Source organism: Rhamphochromis longiceps, linkage group LG19 (assembly GCF_057381845.1).
Source record: "Rhamphochromis longiceps isolate RC_006_pf linkage group LG19, R_longiceps_female_GT1.1, whole genome shotgun sequence".
Taxonomy (NCBI): Eukaryota; Metazoa; Chordata; class Actinopteri; order Cichliformes; family Cichlidae; genus Rhamphochromis; species Rhamphochromis longiceps.
In genome coordinates this window covers 7,186,394-7,210,631 of record NC_140575.1, presented here as the reverse complement: position 1 = coordinate 7,210,631, position 24,238 = coordinate 7,186,394, and the positions used below count along the sequence as shown (strand labels likewise).

The 24,238-nt window shown below is 38.5% G+C and overlaps 2 protein-coding genes across 2 annotated transcripts in view; one reads left to right on the top strand and one right to left on the bottom strand.

The window, feature by feature from the left end:
- syne2b (spectrin repeat containing, nuclear envelope 2b) overlaps window positions 1-15,278 on the bottom strand; it is a 140,300-nt gene extending 125,022 nt beyond the window's left edge. The window contains exons 1-3 of the mRNA XM_085392061.1: window positions 15,142-15,278; window positions 9,161-9,285; window positions 859-920 (exon numbers count right to left, since the gene is read on the bottom strand). Of these exons, the coding sequence (XP_085248187.1) occupies window positions 859-920; window positions 9,161-9,248 (150 nt within the window). The 5' untranslated portion in view covers window positions 9,249-9,285; window positions 15,142-15,278. The remainder of the gene's footprint in view (window positions 1-858; window positions 921-9,160; window positions 9,286-15,141) is intronic.
- Window positions 15,279-18,585: 3,307 nt separating this feature from the next.
- gphb5 (glycoprotein hormone subunit beta 5) lies at window positions 18,586-22,652 on the top strand. The gene is made up of 3 exons (XM_085391813.1): window positions 18,586-18,845; window positions 19,887-20,085; window positions 22,085-22,652. The coding sequence occupies exons 1-3, from the start codon at window positions 18,628-18,630 to the stop codon at window positions 22,274-22,276; spliced, it is 609 nt and encodes a 202-aa protein (XP_085247939.1). The 5' UTR covers window positions 18,586-18,627; the 3' UTR covers window positions 22,277-22,652.
- Window positions 22,653-24,238: the final 1,586 nt, after the last annotated feature.

The following is a 24,238-nucleotide window of genomic DNA, read 5'->3' as shown; positions in this document are numbered from 1 at the left end:
TGCCGGACCTTTGGTTGGGTGGATTAGGTGGGTGTGTTTGGTGGGCCGTCTGTTGCTGTCTGTCTGTGTGCTGTGAACCTTGCTCCTTAATGCTATATTTGTGTATGCAGCCACCACTCTACTGTCCTCCACTGTGATATTTACAGCTGACCTTCACTATGAAGCAGAAAGAGTCTGTCTCTGCTGAGTCATGTCAGGGGACAGAACCTTTACACAATGCATGTGTTTGACAGCTTTCCTATAACATCTCGCCTCCTTGAAAAGTTTCAGAAGATGCTTACAGTGGAAGTATAATGATTTGATTTTAGCAACTCTTGGACAACTTTTGTCCATGGTGGATCTTTGTCATGAATAAGCTGAAAGTTTACTGAAAGCGAGCCATTTTACTGCTACTTGTGCTTTTCTTTCCATGACAGTTGAAGGGTGCAGTACTGACAAGGTCACTTTGCTGTCAGGAACGTGCGCTTCATATATTATCCATGCAGTATGGAAAAATATGTCTTTTCAAAGGAAATGCACATGACTAAAACTAGCTGCATGGTACTACGTAAAACACAAATACTAATATAAAGGAATCATAATCTTTAAAAGTCATTAGTGAGAACAATATTCAGGACTTTTCATGTTTTCTGCTTCTTCTTTTAGTCTGACAAAGCTAATTATGTGAGAGTGACCAATGGACTCACTGTGTATAAAGTTTTGGGAAAGCATTTTATGTTTGCATGTTACAGTAGACAAATTCTTCAACACGCTGCAGTAGTTTTATGCATGGTTTCTTTCTATTGTGTGCTTGTATCCAGCACACAGTAGAAAGTAAGTTCATCCTTCACACATACTGTTCACACATTTAGGCCTCACCTTTGCCAGCTGAGCATTGACCCAGTTGGTGAAGGTCCTCTTCTGAATCTGTTCTTGTTCCACTGTAGGAAAGGAAGAATCACTGCATTAACTTAGACATTTAAACAACAAATCACAAAAGCATCATATCTTGGGAAAGGGAGCCATAATGCTCCCCACGAACTGTTTAGACTGAGAGAAAATGAGAGTTGGCACAGTTCCTTGGACTGCTAATATTATAGGTCTCTTTGGTTAAGAGAGCATGGGTCAGGTAGAAAGAAAGTTTAAGGCTTTTCAAAAGAAAGTTTTTTTGAAAACTCCAGGATCTATATTGTGTTGTTTACTATAGGTTTCTTCAAGCCATGACCACAGGTTTCTAGACAGACAGTTAGTTGTTGTCTTGAAGGAGATTAGTCAAATCTGCATAGAAAATAAGTAGGTGCAACGAGAAGCCTATGCTTAGCATCCAAGTGAAACTGAAGGACATGGTATCTTCTCAGCTATAATCCTTTAGAGCACTCTAAGTCTCACTAATTAACACACTGTATCTCTTTTTCTCCAGTTTGTAACAAGTAATTCAGTGTTACACAAACGTATCATACATAGTTCATGTTGTGGTCAAATGTTTTCATCACCTCATCATGGACATGAATGTCATGGTAACTTTGAGCTTTTAATGATTTTGTTTGAATTGTTCTTTTTCCATGGTGGAATGACTGTACATCATACATCTTTATTGACTTTTATAAACCATGAATTGCGTGCACAAGCTTGAATTTGTTTTGGATTTTCCCCACCGGGTCCATGCAGGGTCACAAATATTCAGATAACAACACTAATAATTGGTTACATTTACACCTAGATTGCAAATGTTTGGTTACCATCAACAAGATTCGGACATAACTTTGGCTGATTCTTAGCAGAACTGGCATGTTATTTAAAATGGTTGAGTTCCTGATGTGGAACAGGCTTTTAAGCATAGTGCATAAATTTTCAATACAGTTGAGGTTGGGGCTTTCCACTATTCCAGAAGTATGATGGTGCCATTTCTAAACAACTACAAAGAGCTTAACTCACAAGACCCAAACAGTCATTCTCAGGTAAGAAGAAATTAGTTAGGATTTTCAGAAACAACCCAAGACCCATTAAGGCTTAAGCCTGCCATGAAGTGGAAAGTGCTAGAACTTCAGTATTCCTGTGACAGTGAAGGCAAGTTTTATATCACCATAAACTGAGAAGGTGTTGACCAAGAAAGAAAGCCCTGTTTTAAAATCAACACCGTCAAGTTTGACTGAAATTTAGAGCTGCCCAATGTACCAGAACCAGCTGGTTCTGGTACATTGCACACAATCAATTGCATGATGAGAGGCCTACCTCCAAAGCCTTTTGTTTCACCTCATATCAATAGCGAAACAGTTGAAACTTGAAGACAACTGGGCAGTGACAGCAGGACATTGATTGCAAAAACACATCAGAACTGGTTTTGGAATGGATAAAGCAGGTTAACATTACACTTTTGAAATGGTCCCAACCTTGAACATTTCTGCACTATGCTTGAAAACCTGTTCAATATCAGAAAACCAACCAATTTAATTGAACCCTGCCAATTCTACCAAGAAGAGCGGACAGATATCTAGCCTGAATTATGCCAGAAGCCTGTTTATGGCTAGCAAGAGGATCTGGTTAAGGTGTAGCTTGCTAGGAGACATTTATCCAAATATTACTTGAGCTGTTTGTATACTCCAGACTCTGTATGTATACAGACTCCTGTGAACCTGTGTGGATTCAACAAAAAACACACAAAATAAATTTAAAGCTGTCATTACAGTCATTAAAGATGTATGCTGCACAATCATTCCACCATGGAAAAGCAGCAGTTCAAAGAAATCAAATTAATCAAAGCATCAAACTTATGACATTCATGCCCATCATGAGTGTATGAAAACATCTGACCACAACTGAAGGTCCCCCATGAAACAACATAACCGTAAAGGGGGGGGCATAGCAGCCTAAACAGTTTTATCTGAGCCAACCTTGGGGTTTAAACAATCTGCTTTATTCAGCAGAATGAAAAACATTAGCAGTGTGCAATTCATCTAAACAGTAGATTCTAGAAGTTCACCTATTGCGAAATTAACAAGCATTTGCAACTATAAGACTGCTGCATCCTAAAAGCTGTTTATTTCTTTAGGGTACACCCAGATTGCTATGGGAACACTTTTGGCAGTATTATAAACACAAGTATTTGGTTTGTGTGTTGCCTGAACAAGCCACAAACCTCGAAAAATGACTCATCACAAAATGTGTTGCAAAAACTTTTGGGGATTCCTAAAAACATAATCAAGAATCTCACATATACTGTGATCTAAGAATACTGAGTAGTATTTACATTTAACGGAAGAGTATTATATTTTGTATGAATTCCCTTTGTTTTCTTTGTTCTTTTTAAACATACTTTATGAAGTTTGTAGTGCAGTTTGTGGGGGTCAACTTGAAAGATATGGCAGATATGAAATATAAAATTGAGATCAGAGGTCAAATGTGAGATGATATTTGGATGCATCCCCATTAACCAGTATTATTTCCAAAATGTGGCCAATAAAAACAAAAGCATTGTTTTTATAATATAATTTATTTCCTATATGCCTATACATATAGAAAATGAAATATATACAAACAATGGCAGAAAGAAACAATGCACTGACCAGTTCAGCAACACCAAAAGGCCCCAAAGACCACAGAAGGCAACTAAAGGTTAAACAGCTTCACAACATCCAATCAAGAACAACCAAATGAGAGGAGGACGTCTACAAGGGACACCTTAATGAAGAGAAATGTTGAGGATTTAGAGCAAGGTGCAAACCACTGAATACAGTCAAGACCAAGAAGGCCACGTTAGACTTTGCCATAAAACATTTAAAAGGTTTGGCACAGTTCTGTGAAAGATGAAACCATAGTTGTACCAGAAGGATGGCAAAAGTATTGAGAATGAGAGGAACAGCTCATGATCCAAAGCATACCACATTATCTGTTTAACATGGATGTTTTTGTACCTCTTCAGACTTTGAAATTTGCCTAATTCAGTCTTCTTGCTATTGTTCCTTGTCTTACATTTTCACATACAAACAGCATTTCGGAAACTTTATGAAGGGTTTTACTTGACAACAGTGATGTATTTATTTCCCTGGTGGATAATTAGCTAGCTGAGCTTTCCCAGCTAGCAGTTACAAGATTTTAAGAAAACTTGACCTCTGCCTTTGAGCTTGAGATTCAAACTTGTCTGAGAGTTTTAGTAGATGCACCTATGGTATCAGTTTCAACATGCTACGTTGCCTGGTTCTCAACCTATTGCAGTCATAAAAATGCCTGCAATAGGGGGAATACCTTTTCACAGCACTGTATATTGTATTTGACTGGCTGACAAACTTGATTACTGCTCCTAGAGGAGGGGCTTTCTCCTGCTGTAAGAGCCTGCTATCATGTGCTTTCCTCAATCGAAAGCTTCTTGTTCCCTCAGGGTTAATGTGTCTGCAATTTTGACTACTGAGAGCAGGGCCTCCTCTATCTGCTCTGCATGTGGCAAATAGTGTTTTTAAGGACTACTGCATAATGCACAATGTGGTGCATTTCTGCAGTTTTTCAGACATTTCTAAAGGGATACTGGATAATCAGTCAGTTGTCAGTTTATGAAACAAGTCTCTGATTTAAATTAAGGGACTTGACTGGGGTTTAACAATGGCGCCTGATAAGCTGCCACACCCACCAAGACCATCAGGAGAGTACAATAAGGATTACGTAAATAGTTTTTTTTAAAAATAAGATTTCCTATAAATATTTCATGATTTTATGAGCAATTTGTTATGAATTTGTTAAGAATTAATTGTGCTTTATTTCAGCTGCCAGATAACAGGTGAGGAAAATGCTTTATAGTTTATAATGTTTTTTATGTAGTTAAAATGGGCTTTCAAACCTTCCTTACCTGGAAGGCAATTTTTTTAAGTACATGTAAAAAGGGAGCAAAAGTGTCAGAGTTATCGTTTGAAAATGTGTTTATCACAGATGTTACTTCAGTCCTTCAGGCTAAAAAGCCACTCCAAATAAGGGATTTGAAAGGTTGCTTCCTAAATTGCTAATTTTAGGCCTTCTGGACAGCTTTCATAACCAGCAACTGTACAAATGCAAAGCACTGATAGAAAATGTTACCAACAGAATATCACCGCCCCAAAATTAACATATACAGTAACTAGTAAAATTAGCAGTAACTACCATAAAATCATCAGGTTGGCTTCTTATTTCGGTTTCAGCTCAGCAAACTTTTTCTTTTTCATTTTCTTTTCTTTTTTTTGCCTTTTCAAGATGTTAACATTAGCCATCTGCCTTCATGGCTTTGTTGTAGTTTCAGCTACTACAAGTACAATGTTGCTCAGACATTAAATAAAGGTTTAACCTCTGAATAGCAGCCAAGCTTCGGTTTTGTGTTTAATGCGTAATTACATTCTACAGCAGTAGCTCTTCTAAAACGAGACTACTGTAGGTTTTATAAGATCTAAAACTTGCCCCAGTCCTGAGAAGAGAGCGAAGCCTATATATGAATTTGAATACATACATATGCATACTGTATAGGTGAGTTACTATTTACTTCCTACTCAAGACTGGTTTCTTATATTCTGCAGATACTGGACTATATCTGTAAATCTCCTGGTATAGTTTCTATAAGCAGTCAAACTAGGTTTAAGAGTTCCACATTCAAACGCTGCCTACAGTACAGTGTCTTCACACTAAACTCTGCAGTCACTTTCATTCCACACCAATCAACTTCACTACTAGAAAGACAAATGAAAGCAACTTACCCACAATGTGAGAAGTCATGCTGATTGAGCAGGTAGTGTAGTACTAGTAGTATTAGTAAACTCTGATGTTAAACATCTGTTTAAATCAAATGCATTTTTCCCTTACATGCTTTACCAAACCGATTCAACATTCAACACACCCATTGCTGCAGCAGAAGAGATTATATGAAATATGATATGAAATCCTATTGAAAACAATTCTTGTTTAAACCGTCTACAATTCTTGCCTGCAGGGATGCAGGTGAGTTTAGCTGGGCTCCACCTCTTTTAAATGTGACTCACCGAAATTTCATTCCTGCCCAAACACGACCTGGAACAAGCTAGTTCTCCTGCAGCATCCTAAGTACTTTATGCTGCACAGGCTGGAAAACCTGACTCAAATCCAAGCAAACCAAGCAAAATGGAAGACGAATTTTGGAAGACTAAGTTAATGCAACCCCAACCCCAGTTAGGTAACTGAAATTTAGCCAGTAGGTTACACAGTGCAGCTAAGCAAAAACGAAAGAAAAAAGAGTCACTCATTGACATAAATATGGTGTTAGCAATAGTGTAAATGTGCATGTCAAAATAAACCCAAAACTGCACCCTATTCTATTTGGCAATGCATAAAAAGATGATTAATGTTGTACCGACAACATATTAAAAAGGTATTTAAAGTGACATCACATGTTCTCCCTAAAACAGCCAGTGGGTATATCCACGATGCAGAACACATCGTGCTCAAGTCCCTGCACCCTATGCAAGAAAATATCCTCCCAGACTCAGTTAACAAGTGTTGAATACACCCAACAATCACACATAGCTTGAGCTATTTTTAGTGACATTCTTTTATCATTACACCTTCAAATATACACAAAAAATGACTTTCACACTCTTATTTTACAAGATGGCTTGTCATGGGGGCGTTGGGCTTACATCATTCCTTCTGGACATGGTGTAGCAGCTGAAAACTACATAACTGGAAAAACATTTACAAGGCTTAAAAAAACACAGTGTTCTAAATGTGGGGAGCAAATGAGCTAAAAATAGCTCTGTGAGGAATGAAGTCAGATTGGACCCAATAAGTTAGGAGAGGCAAAAGAACTGAGGTAGGTACAGAGAAAGAACCACATATGAGCATGTTGAAAAGTCCAAAGATCAAGAGTCAAGGAAGATGTAGAGAAAAAAGATCCGAGAGTCACTCATTTTAAAAAATATAAGCTGCAAGAAAGAGAATAAGGAGAGTGGTGGATCAGGACTGAGAGAGGCTATTAAAAAAGGTGAAATAAGGACAGAAAGATTAAGAAAAGTTATGGAAAAATATGAACAACAAGTGTCTTTTTAGATATGTATTACTATACAGAACAAATATGGTTTTGCGAGTCTTGACAGATGTGTGGTTAAAGTGGGCTATTAATTTTTGTGCTGCAGTCTAGCATTGCTTCCAGCTGATGTCATGGAGATACTCTCTCAAAAAAATCACAATATGTAACCTTGTAATCGTGCCAGCATGCTCATAACGCAACACACATCCTTTTTTCATGCTCACGCCTGTTAAGCACTCAAGCAAATGTCAGTAAGTCTTGGTTCTTCAGTAAATGGAATATCCCCAAACGGCTCACATATCACCAAATACACAAACTGCATTTTTGGCACCTGTCAGGTAGAAAATAAAGCATAGCTACATATATGTGTGGTGAAAATTCTAGCTAGTTACAATTGCATTATTGAAAATGGAAGAGGAGATGGAAGAGGTCCTGGGTTCAAATCCTGGATAAACCCCCAAGTTTGCTGGTTTGAGGGACCTGACACATTAATCAGACAGACGCCACTGGGGTCAGAGCTAAAATAGCCTGTTCTTAAATTCTTAAACAAGACTGACCAGGAGGTCGCTGTTGCATTGATAAACCCCGTCTACCAGGAATCTGCAAGACAACACAGGGAGACAAACAGGGCAAAACAACAGGGACTGTCCAATGCACAGGGCCATGACAAGGACAATGGAATGGGAGATAAGGACTTCCTCAGCAAGTGATGTTTGATAAACCTTTGGATGCTTAATAATTCTGGGTCAGTCTAAGCAGGCATCCCTCTCCCCACCCATCTCCCCCAGCTTCTCTCTTCCAGGGTTTCCCTGCCTTGGACATTTCCAAAAGACCTCCTCTAGGAGATACGCCAGAGTCATCCTATTCAGATGCCCAAACCACCTCAACCTCAGAGAGAAAAGACACGGAATAAAGAGCTACAGGCTGGACTTGAACCTGGGGCACTCCTCTCCAGCCACCGAGCTAAAATGGTACTCTGTTCTTGGAATTTTTTTTATCTGATTTTTAAATCTGAAATATGTACATGAAATTATCTGTTTTTCATTTCATGTTGTAAAATGTTTTCACATGGTAATAGGTTTGTGTTATTCAAAGGTAATGGACACTAAGTGCAACCTAAATTGATTGGTTTACAGTCCGGTGAAGTCAAACTCTGGTGCTAATGGTTCCCGTAATGTTAGGTCCAAGGCAGCATTGATAAATTCACATTAAAAATGATGATGCTCTGTCACTTGCCAAGTTCACCTCTGGACTTTTGTTTTCTAAACTGGCAAAGGTCAGACAATGGTCAGCTATGGTAGCTTCTATAATATTTGTTAAGATATCACAGAATGCAGTTGGGCAAATAAGGCTTTGATCACACAAAGAAAACATCTACCTAAGCTTGAAGTACACATTTTTATGTGCCTTATTTGTAAATAAGACATTTCCCAGCTCAGCCACTTCACTTGTTCTTCGGCCCATCCTCCTACCATAAATTGGTAAATGTATATAATAACTTTTTTGTGTTTTGTTCTTTTTTATTCTACAACTTACGTCACAAGCAGATGACTCATTGTTACATTTTTTAAAATCATAAACCAGAGATGAAAAACTTTAAAATGAAGTGGCTCACCAATTGAAAACCAACTTGTAACGACAGTCTCAGTGCAATACTTTGCTTAAGACGTTCATGAATGCCCCGAGATACAGTGAGTTGATGTGCGCGCAGTGTTTATTGCATGCCTGCACCACCCTCCTGCTCTTTCCCTTCAGAAGACTCTTTGCAACATGACTCATGTCTCAAAGTGAACAGCGGATCACTTTCCGTAGATTAAACCAAGCATGACCTCAAAAAGAGTGGTAAAAGTGAAACAAGATGTTGCCCACAGTGGACTGACTGTGACAAGGTCATCAAACTGCTCCCTTGAGTGAGACTGAGGCCAAACAGTTATTATGTTGCCACAGTGACTGAAATCAGGAGGGTTTTTTTTTCTTTTTACTCTTGCATGACCTCAGACCAGAAACAATGAGCACTTACTCATTTTAGGTAAGAAGCACCACAGTAGTTCCAACAGCCTAAAGCTAGGATTTTTTTTTGAAAAACGCTTTACTCTTGTTCTTGTAGAAAATATTTCATTGTTCAGTCAGAAACATTACACTGTAATCTGTACTGGAAATGAGACTGACCCTGCAGCAGCATGTGAACATTGTCAATATCCAGGGGGATGGTCCCCTGCTCCAACAAAGCATCTCTGGAGTAGAAGTCTGACGACATATTCTCATCCACAGACTCCCGGCAGCATGGCACTGCTCTAAAAAATACAGAGGAAAAAGAAAAGCATCAATATTAGTGCCTAAAAGAACTAAAGACTGAACTATAAAGATCTAAGACTAAAAGATCACACTTTTTCCAGCTGGTGCCAGTCTGAGGAAGCTTGTACCTTACCTTTATAGCCAAAAGTTTCTATATCTAATATACATGTGACCGAAATATTTATAAACAATAAAAAAAATTAAGTCTTATGTATCAGTTGCCACTTTTTGTTGAAACAGTTAATGATAACAGAATGGGGCAGGTCGGACGATTCGTCCCTTTCAGTTAGGTGTAAATCCATTGAGTCATTTATAATACACAAGCAAGGCTGATCAAATAATCATTAAAAAGTAAAAGAGCACCGTTTCCTCACAGCAAGAAGGTCCTGGGTTCAAATCCAGTGGAGTGGCTTATTCTCCCTGTTTCTGTGTGGGTTCTCTCTGGCTTCCTCCCACAGTCCAAAGACATGCTGTTAGTGCGGTTAGGTTAACTGGTGATTCTAAATTGACTATTTGTTGAATATATATATGAATGAGTGTCTGACCAGGGTACGCCCTGTCCATCTGACTTTAGCCCTCCCACAACCCTGAACTGGACAAGTGGATGGATGGACCAAGTTGGAAGAAACAACTGTGTGTTGTTATAAATTGTGTCTCAATCAGTCTGATTGCTGCAAATATACCAATACTCTGTCACTTGCGTGTAGTGCTACATAGTGATTGCAATACCGCTGCCATAAGACATGACAGAAAGGACCACTGATCAGCTACCATGAAAGACTCTCCACCTCTCCTGAGTAATCTGCAGACTTCTCAAGGTAAAGGGATGATTTAGACAGAGAACAACATGTGGAGTTTCACAATGCAGTCTTTTATAAATGAGACCCCAGGACATCTGTTGGATTACTGTGGATACTCAACTTCCATCCATCCAATCGCTAATACAGCACATAATCGCAGATGGGCTGGAGGCTATCCCCGCTGCCATACAGCAAGAGGCAGGGTACACCATAGAGAGGTTGTAATGATGTTCTCAATCATTTCCAGTCATGTTCGGATAAACAGGCCCGCAAACATCTGTGCATTCAAGCGCTTCTGTTTCAGCAAAAGCGTGTGTGCTGCTTGTTGCTTGAGGCTAATTATTAATGTGCTGTAACTGGTGTACGAGCATGCACCCAAACCCATTCAGACACAGCAGACCTTTAATATTTTGGGATGTGGATACATGTATCCAATAAACATGAATTAGTGGTACAATTATATTTAAGATTGGTTATTATAATAATTATTACTATTTCCAGTATTATAACCATTGCATCAACACAAATAATGATAATGGTGCAGCCAGGAGGTTTGTGTGAACAGAATTATATTGTTCCTGTCTGCTGCTGTGTATGTCCACAAAACATTTGTTTTATGACCAACAGACTGGCAGTGAGCATGTCTGAAATACAGTCAAAGAGGAGTTTATCATCTTTTAAAGTGCAATGAAACACTGTCAGTATAAACTGAGTGCAGCGTGAAGTGCTGGGCCGTGTTCTGTCTTGTTCATTCCCCCTCTAGGATATGAACAAGCGGACTGAGAGAAATGTATGACATTTAGACATCTTTACAGAGTAGCCTGCCTAAACAAATCAAGCAGTGAAAAATAAAAAGGCCCTTTGATTTGATTGTTTTTCTCTGCAGATAAACACGACTGACGTGATGGTCCAGGAGAGCGGACAGGTGAGCGAGACTAAAATACAACAGTGTGAAATAGTGCCAACACTCACCAATATGTCAGAGCAAATGTCAGATGTGTCAGAGCCAGATCAGCTCAAATACAAGGAGCTCACGTACTGTGACCTGCATGTGTTGCCAGAAGAATGTGATTTCACTCAAACTGGCAACGTGAAACATTGGAGCCACTTGGCAATATTTCTTGTATGCTGTTTCCTATGTGGCATGTTTTCCTCCCAGAATCGTTAATGGCCAAACAAATATGAATCCTTAACAAGCCAGAAGAAGTCAAACTTATGGTTAATTCCTAAAAAAAACTAATCAAGTCAATAAAGACTCTGGTTGTACACAGAAACACATTAGCTCTGACAAACTCTATTAAAAGGGCTATTTGCAAATATGACACTACCAGTGCTATAAAGTGTGTTGGCAGTAGATATGGGTGTTGAGGAATTTAATTTAAAGCTGAATCCAGTAAATCCTTAGTAACTGGAGAATATTGGTGCAGATAAAGTTAATAAAAACAAAAAAGCAAGAAAAGTATTTTTATACTCTTGACAAGCTGTTGTGATGTCAGTGCATGAGATGACTCCTTACTGGTTACTTGACATTCTGACAAGTGCAAAATACCAGCAAACTATTTAAAGCACCATAACTAATAATAACATCAAATTAAATCATTTGACAAGCTAGCATTAAACAAATATTTGCCCAAGGTTACTCGCAGCTGCACAAGCAATAAGAAGCAAGCAGCACATGCGGTTTCTAAAAACACACTGAACCACTAACATCCATTGTTAATGTGACCCCACAGAACCATGCTCTGATAATGCTACCCTGCCAAGCATGTGTGCATATGTGGACTGCTATAGCACAGCATTTGAGCTATCCCAAGGCTTCGTGTCAGCTGCAAAACGATAGATCAAGGGAGGCGAGAGACCGAGAGAGCGGTATATAAAATATATACAAATATTTACTGCAAGAGATTACAAGAGATAGTAACTAATGGGAAAATGTCAGGGGTTTCTTACACAGGCATAATTTAAAAGAAAGGAATACAGCTTTTACTGCTGTGTGTTTTTCACTGTCTGGATCTAATAAATACAAAATGCATGAAGTTGTTTACATGTCTATTGAGATTTCAGGGCAACAACAATAGAGTGCTACACTCATGCATGACTCATAGTTAAGCAATCAAATCACACCATCCATTAAAGTTGCATCACAAAGTGAATTTTACTAGCTGTCATTACTGAGTAAAGAGGTAAGCCTATAGCGGGCAAAGGCACATTATCAGAGAGAGTCACAAGTCCCACTGCTCAGCTCTAATTGTAGCAATGAGACAAAGGGCAGCAAAACACATTGCACGGTGCTGTGGAAAAAGCACAGGGAGGGGTCACATCACAAAGCCAAAGCACTGGCATTACATGCTTGTTGCATGTATTTATCCAGATTAATAATCGCATAATTAGTTAAAGTGGCCGTCTGTGAGAAAGCTGAAGGGCATGAAGTAGTAGAGAGGTATTAAGTCTCCCCAGAGCGCCACAACAAAAGTGATTTAACAGTCCAGTTTATTCATGTCAGACTTACAAGTGCAACCTTAAATAAAAGCTTTACCCAAGAAAAACACAAGCAGTAAGTATCAGTAGTAAGTGTATATGTTGTGCTAGAGTATCCAACATGTATCGATCAGTAAATTAAAAAAAAATCCCACACATATTTTTAGTTAAGGATAAAGCGTGCAAAATATCCTTCATTTGATGAATGAGCAAAATGAGCACTTTGTCTTACAGATAACTGTGCCCTATTCAGGACTGAGAAAAGAGGCTGTCTTCAACCTCAGAGGAAGCACAAAAAATGCAACAAAAAGTATTCTTGACTGTGGTGCAGATGAAAGTAACACATTAAATAACCTAAACCTGAAACGGAATCATTTTGTCACTGGAGTTTGTACAAGCCTGTGTTACACTGAAAGCCTTTCTTCCGCTCTGTTTTCACGCTGTGTCCAGACTTTCAAACAGCAAAAAAAATTGACCATATTTACCAAAATCTTTCAAAAAAATCTGTACCAATTTGTTCAGATTTCATGTCACCCCTGCACACATTCCCCATATATTTACAAGGTATTCATATTAATTTTTAAAGCTGAGGGATAATGGATTAGTCATTGACAATATATGCTAGAAAATGTTAGCCTTCAGCTCCCACAGCTTTATGCCAACTGAAAATATCTTGGATGTGAGAGTTGAACCATGAGCTAAGGACTGGTTAAGACTAAACAAAATTACCATTCAAGAAACAAGAAGCTGTTAAACCTGACTTCAGTTAGCATAAATTAAATGAAAGAAAATTAAAATCTATGAAGATACCAAAACAAAATCATTTCTGTGTGCAAGGCTAATACCTTCCTCTGGCTCCAGGATCCTACTTCTGTGTCAGTCTGACAGTACTGCTCTGACTAACCACAACAAGCTGGAACGGAACTAAACTGACATGAACCACAGACAAATCAGTGATATCCAGTTTGTACAGTAATTGTAAACAAACACCTGGGAAAACCACATCTTCCACATTCCCTCACTAGAGATTTGACTCTAAAGGGAACTCTCCCTGCCACTAGCTTTTATCTCAGTATAATGATGACAATATGGGGCAAATATCTTGAAGGCGGACCTACAGTGCAATATATTTTGACACGCATGCACAGTATCACAAGGTTCATACAACACGGAGGTCTTGATTGAATGAGGTTAGTAAGGTAGTTTCTCTTAGATAGAAGATTTCTATCGAGTATCATTATCTATGACTCCACTAAGGAATGGAAAACAAACACACTGAACTCTAACAAGCTAACAGGGAAAACATAAAACTCCTGTTATTTATTAATGTTCTGCTAGGGCAGAAAAATGGTATCACATAATTATTCTTCTAAATAGCTCAAGTTGAAGTGAAGGAAATAGGGTTGCAGATTTTTTATAGAAACAAAACTAAATGTTATACTACCCTACATACCACTGTAGGGATTTTTAATCCAGGGTGCTTAACAAAATGATTCTCAGCTCAACTTCAGTTATCCTACCACCTACAAGTGGGCTGAGTTAGAGCTGCTCACATGTTTTAGCAGAAAGGAAATGTGAATTTATATGACAACGTTGTTGTAAAAGCATCCTAACCAAAAGCAATATCTCTGGATTTATATCTTAAATACAGAACAAACAGTCCAAATTTATAGCGTGATTCTTGGTATAAATACAAATCTTATAGTGATCTTTGGTAACAGGCAATTTTTCACACAGACAGATAAACATGAGGTACAAAGAAGAGGTGGCTCAGTTAAAGTGATGACTGAGAGAGACACTGTGTCTGAAAGAATCCTTCAAGTCAAACTACTGAGAAAAGTCACATCTGCTAACTGGGTGATAAGGCCTTTAAATGATGTATAAACTGCAACTCATAACAGTCCTGGGTTGATACATATTCACTTTACATCAGTCACTTAAACATAGAATAACTTTAGTTAGCAACAGGAATTCGTTATTCTTACTAAACTGATGCATTGAATTGTTACTAGACAGGCTACAGTTCAGAACTGCTTATATATATACATCTATATAAATAAGATATATAGATGTATATATGCAAATGTAAGAAAAGAAATCCCAACCACTGTACATTAACTTGTCCTATCACTGTTGTCTATAAGTGCTACTAAGTGAGCTGGCTCTCACTGCAGGAATGTGAGATAGTGTCACTGTTATGAAGCTGTTGGATCCCAAAAATAGCAGCAAGGAACATGTGTGTACAGCTGAACTGAGATCAGATCAGTTGAGACATATAATGAGTCCTTGAGGAAGACTAGAGGACTTTTTAATAAGGCAGATAAGAAGCCATGGGTCTGCAGGTTTAGGAAGAATATAATGAGAAGACACTCTCCTCACACACACTTAGGAATTGCATCGGGTGACAGCAATACCATTACTAATTACACTCAGGGTCAATTACAGCCGCATTTTGTAAACTTCACCACCTAAACTGCAGTCAGTAGTCAACACATTCTTTACAGCTGCACGTACAGCTGGTTCTTCGACATTTCATAGAGATTTACAGAAAAAATGTTAAAAGTTGGTTGTACTTACATACAGTAAAAAGTTGTGTTTTGGGGTAAAGATGGAGGTCCAGGGACTATTGAACTGCAATGTGGGAGAGCAGATCTGGTTGTGTTGTAGTATGTGGAAATGAAACCTGAAGCACTGTTTGACAGATCTGGAAGTTTGCAGCGCTCCACTGGACTGTCACCCGAGAAGTCAGAGCCATGCCGGGGCCAAGTAGGAAACTCTGTGGGGCACTAAAAATAGAAACCAGCCAGGGTTCAGCTCACCCACCTCCCTCCAGTTTGGCTCTGATGGCTGTCACCTGGGTTAAAGGTCCGGCTTCAACATGTACATATATGCTCATGCGCATGCAGAACTGACAGATCCTTTCTGAGGTGTAGCCATGCATGACCATACAGTGTAAACGAAAGAAGGAACATATTTGAGCTAAAAGTTACATAAACCTAGCAAAATACGAGCTATATAGCACTATAGGAGACTAATGGTATGGTAATGATATGATAAGTTTTTATTATACATCACAGATCCAGTAATTATTTAATAAAATTTATGGAAATACACATGAAAATGAAACATTATTTTTATTTAAAGGAACATTTGACTGTTCACATATTCACATTCAGCTCAGTGAGTAAGAAACACCACATTTTCCACTGATGTACTGGGATATGGTGATATTGCGTGATCTCTTTGTGATCTACTAGCTGATAAAATGTGATTTTCCTCATGCATTTTTATGGTAAGTATACACACCTTAGAAGTTAAGTTCTTCGTTTGGTATTACAGTTTTGTTTACTGATCTTTATGTTTTGAGTATTTTCGAGTCTTTTCTTAGTTTTATTGCTTAATTTGTTTCCTCTGTGTTTCCTGTCTAATCCTCCCCTAGGTTTATTAATGTATCTGCGTTTCTCACACCCTGTTTTATTTTGGCAGTTACTTGTCTTAACTGTCTTGTGTTTAGTTTTACTTCCACTCCTGTCTCATTGTCTTGATTGTCTGCACTTGCTTCTTGTTTTCCCCAGCTGTGCCCACTTCCTGTTATTGCCCTTCTGTGTATATATAGAGCTGTCTTCTTCTCAGTCCTTTGTCTCAGTGGCTGTTAATCTGTTCTCATGTGTTTGCTGGACTGAATTAGTCTTTTGTTTTGTGCACTGCTTCAACAGCCTTATGAAAGATGCATTCTGAGTTTAACTCTAACCTTTTTCCATGCCCTGCTTTTGAGTACAAATTCTGTAATTCATGAGTCCAATTTAAACACATCATGATTCATTTTAATCATCAGATATGAGTTAAATGTTTTAGAGTGTTAGTGTTAGTGAGACTGGCTCACAGGTCTAGAAATACAGCTAAGGTCCACTCATCTGACATTTGCAAAAGATTGAACTGGATATTTTAACAGATGTACTGCAATACCAACATCTTTCCCCAATCAAGTCATAGTTTTTATGGATACAATATTTTCATGTAGTTTCAGCTAATCATACAATGAGAAAATAATTTCAAAGGATTCATCTGCCAAAGAATTGTATATCACTGTAAAATGGCATAACTCAGTGAATGATTTGCATTCAAATCATTGAAAAATATTAATATTATATGTGAGCACCAGAGGTCAGCACAACATCATCTTATTCCTGTCAGGGCTTCTGACGTCTACAGCCAAACCCACACGATTTCATACTTTTAAGTAAAGTCTTAATGTTTACATTGATTGATTGATTGCATGGATTTGAGTATCGATTACTGGGAAAGCATTAAGGACATGGATGGGCTGCTTTTATTACCCTTCAGTTTACCTACATAACCAAACAATCCATGGAAATAAACAACATACTTAAATAACTGCCCATGATAGTCTGTTGATCTGTTTGTTGCTTTAGATATTTAGCACTACTGCCACTTATTACCTTTAGGTCATTCCTGGAGATAGGACTTTTGTTATCTTGAGGAATCTCCTGAGTAAACTGGACAGAAAATGTTAATAAAGATATTATCTTTCTTTTAGAAACTTACACAATTATTGGATATCACAAACAAGAGCAAAGCTGAGTGATATGCCAGACCTAGGATTTTACTTTTTATTTAGGATTACTCATTTATCTTTATTCTGCTCATTTTTACAAAAAGCAATTATATTTTTATTTTCATGTAAATTTCACAATTAAACACTGTTGAATTCAAACATTGGCAAGAAATCCTAATAATGCTACCATAATAATAATAATAATAATAATAGCTGTGACACTATCAAAAGCTGCAGAACAACATACGTGGGCTGAACTACTGGCTGTAATAATATCTCATTGGGTTTTTACATGTTTGCACTTACAGAAGCTTCCTTTCTCACTTGCACAAACACTCACATGCATGCTGGCTTCAGTCTCTCTGCACTAACCCTTATATAAGACACTAGCCTTTGAATTTGATTTGGTTTCTGCTTATTTCCTAGTTATTTTAGTCAGGACTGATTAATAAAGAAGATGAGCATCCTTGTAATTAAATGACAAGAAAATGAAGCTGGAAACTTTCAGTATATAATAATTACATAAAAGCTGGATTTTGGAAATCTAGGCTTTACTCCCTTTGTACTGAATCACAATTAACCTCCACCAAAGTTATCCAATTACATGCATCCTGTTATTCTACATCCTGCACATTGTTCAGTAAGGCTAATTCTTCATGACAGCAAGGAGAACAGAGAGTCTGTGAACCTGTCCCTGACTCATCTTCCACAATATTCTCTCTAATCTAACTTTAATTGCTTGGCCTTAACTTTCAAGTCGACTTCTACAGATTCATTTCCTGAACTACTTGAGCACAGTTCTGCGCCACTGGCTTCACATGCCGCTCGTAGGGGTACCTGACGGTGGTAATTTCTTGATGAGGCAATTCATCCCCTTCTACATGTCTCCACATCTTTCTTCTCCTCCTCCTGTCACTGACTCCTGGGAGGGCTGACGTATCCTTTCCGTCATAATTGAGTGAACCGTGTGGTAGAAGCTGTAGACTTGGCCAGGTTGCTCTCTAGAGTGGTGTGATGAGTGTCACTAGCAACAAAAATGGACAACCACCCCCAAAACAAAACACATGACACAAAAAAAATGAGAATGAGACAGTAGCAGGGTGAGGCGGAGGACAGCTGTGGAGGAGCTTATGGGTGAAATAATTGCAGTCGGCATGTGAGAACAGGAGCAGGGTCTGTACCTGGAGCCAGCTAATTGAGCCTGAATGAGTAAGTGTAGACACAGGTAGGAACTGCATTTGAGTTTTGTTCCCCCTTTTCCATGTGAACGACTATGAACAAAAGGGCAGACGCCTCCCTAATCAAGCTAATGGAGTGGGAACAAGCTGGTGGCTGAATTCGATGGGCAGTGACAGGTAGAAGGGCCTTTGGGGGATTTACAGAGTCAGGAGGAGAAGAGGCAGACCGAGGTGAGGTTTTCAGCTGCTGGTTGGCAGGACGAGGGGCCGATATAAAGCCTCGGCTTGTACTGCCAGATCCATTAGCAGATGGTTCAGGTCAAAGGAACCATCAGTGACAAGTACTGTGGTTCATGTTATTCATTCAGTCCAGCCAAAAAATCATTTCACATCCGAGTATTAAAAAGTGAGAGTAGCTGCTCATTAAACAGCAAAAAACTAAAACAGATGCTTCAACGTCTGCTTGAAACCAGACTGCAACTGCGATTTACAGCTGAGATGACCCTTCAAAGGAGACAGCCACAGTGGTGAGTGCATGCAGGATTATTTTCCGAGGTTTAACTTCGAGGATTGTAGCTCTTAACTGTGTTCAGTCAAAATAGCAGGACTGTTTTTAGTCCTGAACGATAACCAGGAATGTCAGAGATTTACAGATTTGCAGTTTAACAGTTTATTGGTGACAAGTCCAGAAAATAATAAATGATTCTACAAATAACTTAATTTGTCTAACTCTGTAGTTTTTAACATGTTGTGTGCTTTTGGCAGACAATGTATCAAATGAGAGGAATTACAAAATTATCAAAAGTGAAAAATTCTATTTTTAAGGATTAAAACTCCAATAATTTTTTGACCAGTACTGGACCATACTTCTATTATAGAGGAATGCAGGTGATTTAATAAAAAACAGAGACCTGACCGTTGCCTGACACTCTACAATACAGCTGTTATGGGCTTCATTCCTAAAACATTTGCATAAAAAAACCCAATACTACAAAGTGATAACTAAAGGGGTATCATCTCAGCTAAAGCACACTGAGAATAAACTCATTTAAAGTCAAGTGCTAAAGAAAATGACTTGACTGGAAAGTTCAGGGTTTTATTACATTTTTGAGGTGGAATGTCAGCAGAGACACGATGTAGCGCTCTTTTCCTGCTTTTATTTGCTCTTTGAGTCTCCTGAACGTGTCCTGGTTGAGGCACAGAGGAATGGAATGGTTATTCTGAATATTACCAAGGTAGGAAATACATTTAAGGCCATTTAAAAACAACATTGGACAAGGTGGTCAACAAACTGTACTTAAGATTACAGATTTACAGTAAACACCTATGATTCCATTTTAATTGATTTTATGACAAGCTTACAAATAACTGACACCAAAAAAAAGTGCAGTGGGACAGCTTCACATCGATATGCAGAGGCCAGAATGCTCTCACTCTAAAGAAATGTGTTCATGCATTTAGGGAGTCAGCCTCCTCGCTTGCATCAAGTATGCCCTCACAAATCCTATTTAAAGTCTTCTTTAAATCACTCCTCCTTCTTTACGTCCACAAATCCTTCTCTTCCTCAGGAAGCCTGCTGTGGTTCTGTGTTGCTTTTTGCTCGGGATCTCTCTACAGTCCGACAACATCAGCTGTGTGTCAACCATCAACCTGCGGCGTTTCATTGGCTGCGCAGTCCGGGAGTTCACCTTCCTGGCCAGGAAGCCCGGCTGTGGGAGTCTGCACATCACCACTGATGCCTGCTGGGGGCGCTGTGAGACCTGGGAGGTGAGGACAAGGGCCACTGTACCAGGCACAGACACACAGGGAGGATAAGGGGGACTGAAAGAATATGATTATAGTGCGAGGTGATATAACTCACAACTTTACTCAAAATTAAATTATCAGCATAGATAAAAAAAGATGAACAACATGGTTTAGTAGACAGTTAAACACAGAGAGAGGCAGAGACAGATGAAGTGAATACTGTAGATACAGAGATGGAGAGATGGGTGATCCCGCCCTGGAGAAAATTTGTTTTCGCTTTCTCCCAAGGTCAGCTGCAAGTGCAAGCAGGGATTGAGCTGCTACAGTTAGATGTCCAAGGGAAAAAATACATGCAGTGTTTGCAATACCCTACCAAGATCTAATTATTGCCACATAGTAATGAGTGGCTGTCTGAAGTGAAACACTTGCATAAGAATGAATAAAGACAGAAGACTTTTGGAGTGCTAAAATTGAGTTAACATTCTGCAGGAATGGGAAGCAGCGTGGAATCCAGAGATTGAAGTGACAGCAGAGGTTTCCTCCACAATGCCTCAAGAGCATGAGAGACACAATTGGATTTCACAAGTCACCATATACTATTATGAAAAAAAGACGCTGTGAAATCTCAAGTTTCATCTGGAACATTGCATTCAGTGACGGGAGGCATTAGGAAGCTCATGATTCTCTCTGCTTTATTACTGCAGCGTAGCGGAGCTTTGTGTTGTTCTACTCTTTGGATCGCCTCAGGGAAGAGCCTCATCTTTTTCTCTGTTCTCCCCCACAGGGAGGTCAGGGCACAGCAGAGGGAGCTGATGTATTGCTTTAGGGAGAGTCTGAGGACAGACACCAGGAGGTCGGGGGTTAAATCTGTGCAGGCCACGGAACCGTAAACAGCTGCAAAAGATTTGCATTAATTTGAGCATTCTTTGGAAAATAGAATCAAGATAAACTTTTGTCATTTTATAAAGTATTTGAGGAACACTGAAGGTGTTTAATGTAATGTGATGATGTGTCACAAATGTCCCATCAAAGACAGCTTGGAATATAAAAGCTAACTGGAGCAGCTTTCTTTGGCAAGCTGAAAGAATTATCATTAATATGAAATGATAAAGTAGGCCATAACTGTAAAGAAAGCCCAGCCTCCTTATTCATGGATTTTGTCAACGTCTTAAAATACAACAACAACACAGGTATGGAGCAAAAAGAACTAGACTGCATTTGTATGAGGCGCACAAAGACTTTAAGTTACACTTACTGCAAAAACAAAGTACAAAGCCACACATAACCTTCACCAGAATGAGACACATCAGTAAATCACAGCAGCACTCAGTGATAGTTTGGCTTCCCTTTAAAAACAGGTGCACTGATTAAGTCTGCATGTTAATTGAAGGACAGGATTGGGCCACTGGTCCAATCAGTCATGGTGGAATGCAGGACCAAGAACCAGCAATGAGGATGAAAGGCAGGATGTGGAACGTATGCAGCCACTAATCGGGAACATGGGTTTGCATGCACTAATTAGCATACAAAACACTCAGATATGTTAGTCACAAGGAAGGAAGAGGGAGCGTAGCAACCACGACAGTTGGAAACACATTATTTGTTATTCAGTTGAGAATGAGAACAGAAAAGCCTACATAAATACATGGGTGCTGCAATATACCAGTATTTGTGTGTGTGTATATATATATAGTATGCATATGATAATGATAATAGACTTTTATACATACCTTTCAAGACACACAAGGACACTTTACAAGCGGTTAAATACCATAATCACAGTGTGCACAGTGTGTGTCTGCCTGTATATAGATTCTGTCAGTGTGTCATGTTCACGTCTCGGTCCTCGTCTGAGTGTTTGTTAATTCCTGTTTTATTTGAAAGTTCTCAGCAATAAACCTGCTTTTTTTTTTTTAGCGTTTGGCTCCAACCCTGCCTGCCATACAGTGAACCCTGACAGTATTACAACAAAGTGATAAATAAATTTAAAACAAAATAAATTTATTTTTGGTTTTTTCAGAAGCCAATCCTGGAGCCTCCCTTCATTGAGTCCTATCAGCGGGTTTGTACTTACAATGAGACTCGGCTGGAGACTGTGAAACTACCAAACTGTCAGCCCAATGTAGATCCAACATACACCTACCCTGTGGCCTTAAGATGTGACTGTGGAGTCTGTCTGACCAGCACTACTGAATGCATAAGTTCTGTGTGAAGTCTGAACAGGCAGAAATATTTTATGTACACTTTTGGTAATAATTACACGCAATACTGCTTTAACTGGAATGTGTCACTACGCCAGGAAATGTTGTTAGAATGCTCTTAGTTTGGATACTACATATCCAAGAAAAACCTGAGATATATCACTACTGAAATATGTTACCAGCTTCACTTGGCATTTTTTCTTAGGAGCAAAGCAATCACTGTAAACCTTGCAATGTTGTAATTGACATAAGTGAAAAACAATTTTTTATCTGCCTTTAATGGATGAATAATGAAATGATCACTTATTAGCTTTTAATCAACCTGAGCTTTTAGCCCAAGGGTCTGCTGGAGAGGTAAGGGCTTACTAAGTGTCCTTATTCATTTGATTTTCCATGAGAACTGGGTGTATTAATAATCTCTGAGTGCTCTCGTGTGTTTTGGAGTGCAGGACCATCACTCTTTCCACAATAAAAGCATGTTTTCTTTCCTCCTCTGTTTCTTGTCATTTGGGTTTGTAGAACTTCATGTTTATGCTTAAATTGCTGCAAATCTGGCTTTTGATACAGACATTACCACCAGGGCAGAGAGCTGTGTAAAAAAAATAAAAATAAAATAAAAATATTAAACTTTTATACAAAGCAAATAAACAAACCAATTTTATAATTTTAGAAACAGTTTTAAATTCTCATCCTCATAAGAAACTTCAATATAACATTCTTTGGTCTGTCTCACAAAAACTTTATAAACAAACATGGTTTTTATAAAGAATGAAAACACTAAGCATGTTCAAAAATGCTAAACTAGTGTAAGATGTATATAAAAATACAAAAACTTGCTGAAAATAATGTTGAAATTGAAAGAATTATGTTGTTTTTTAAGAAAATGTATTCTTACTTAGAAACTGATGCTAGAAACCATGTTTCTGGGTGTCCCACTTCAGATGTAGTGCTGCCTCAGGGGCAAGAATCAGCTACTCAGCATTGGTTTTCAGTGCTATCCTCTGAGTACATAGATGTTTTAATAATGTTACACAGGGAAGATGTAATGATGAAACCTTCATGTGGTTCTTTTTAGAATCACATATGATGTTCCAGCCATTTTTTTTTTAAATGATGGGGTTCACCTTTGCCCAAGCAGACCCTCAAAAAGTGAAGTGGCTTATCACAAAGGTTAGTTATTTAAAACATTCATTATCATTAAAATTTTATATTTAATTTTATATTCATTACTGCATTAATATATATTACACTCTTTCTGTTAGTCAGGAGACTGAGACTGAGGAGTCTTGTTAGAAGAATAAAACCGGTGACCTTCAGCCATCGAGTCACCTGTTATTGTAACTGACACTGTGTCACTTAGTGCAAAGATAATCTTTGCTTTCTATTGATTGTGCTCAGTTGTTAGAAGCTGCACTGGTCTTTTCTTACACATTTTAGTAACCTTAACAGAAACCAACAAAAACTAACAAATGGCCTTTCTTAGCTAAGGTCAGCGTCGCTGAAAATCCTTGACCATGATTGATTTTTGTTGCTTTTTACAGCCTTAAAATCACATATGGGCAAACTTAGGTAATCAGTTGAGAGCATTGCCCTATGTGTGGAAATAACCACACCTCAACATGTCCACAAGGGAACATGTCAAGAGATGACTGTCGTGTCTACTTCACTTGTTAAAGCTCTTGCAATTACTATACTACTACTACAATAATAATAATAATAGCTTATTTCCCAACATGCTGTGACAGACTGTGACAGGGTGTGCTCTGCTCTCGTCTAATCACAGCTGGGATAGGTGTGCAATGTACAGCAGATAATGGCAAATATTATGTAATACATACAAAATTCTTTGCAGCCTGTCGCTTTGAGAAATGCTGTTTCTACGAGCCCACTGCAGAGCTCTATAGTGCCATTCATAAAATGAAGAAAATCTATAAACAAAAGCAGTTTGAGTGAGTGCTGAAGAGGCTTTTAAG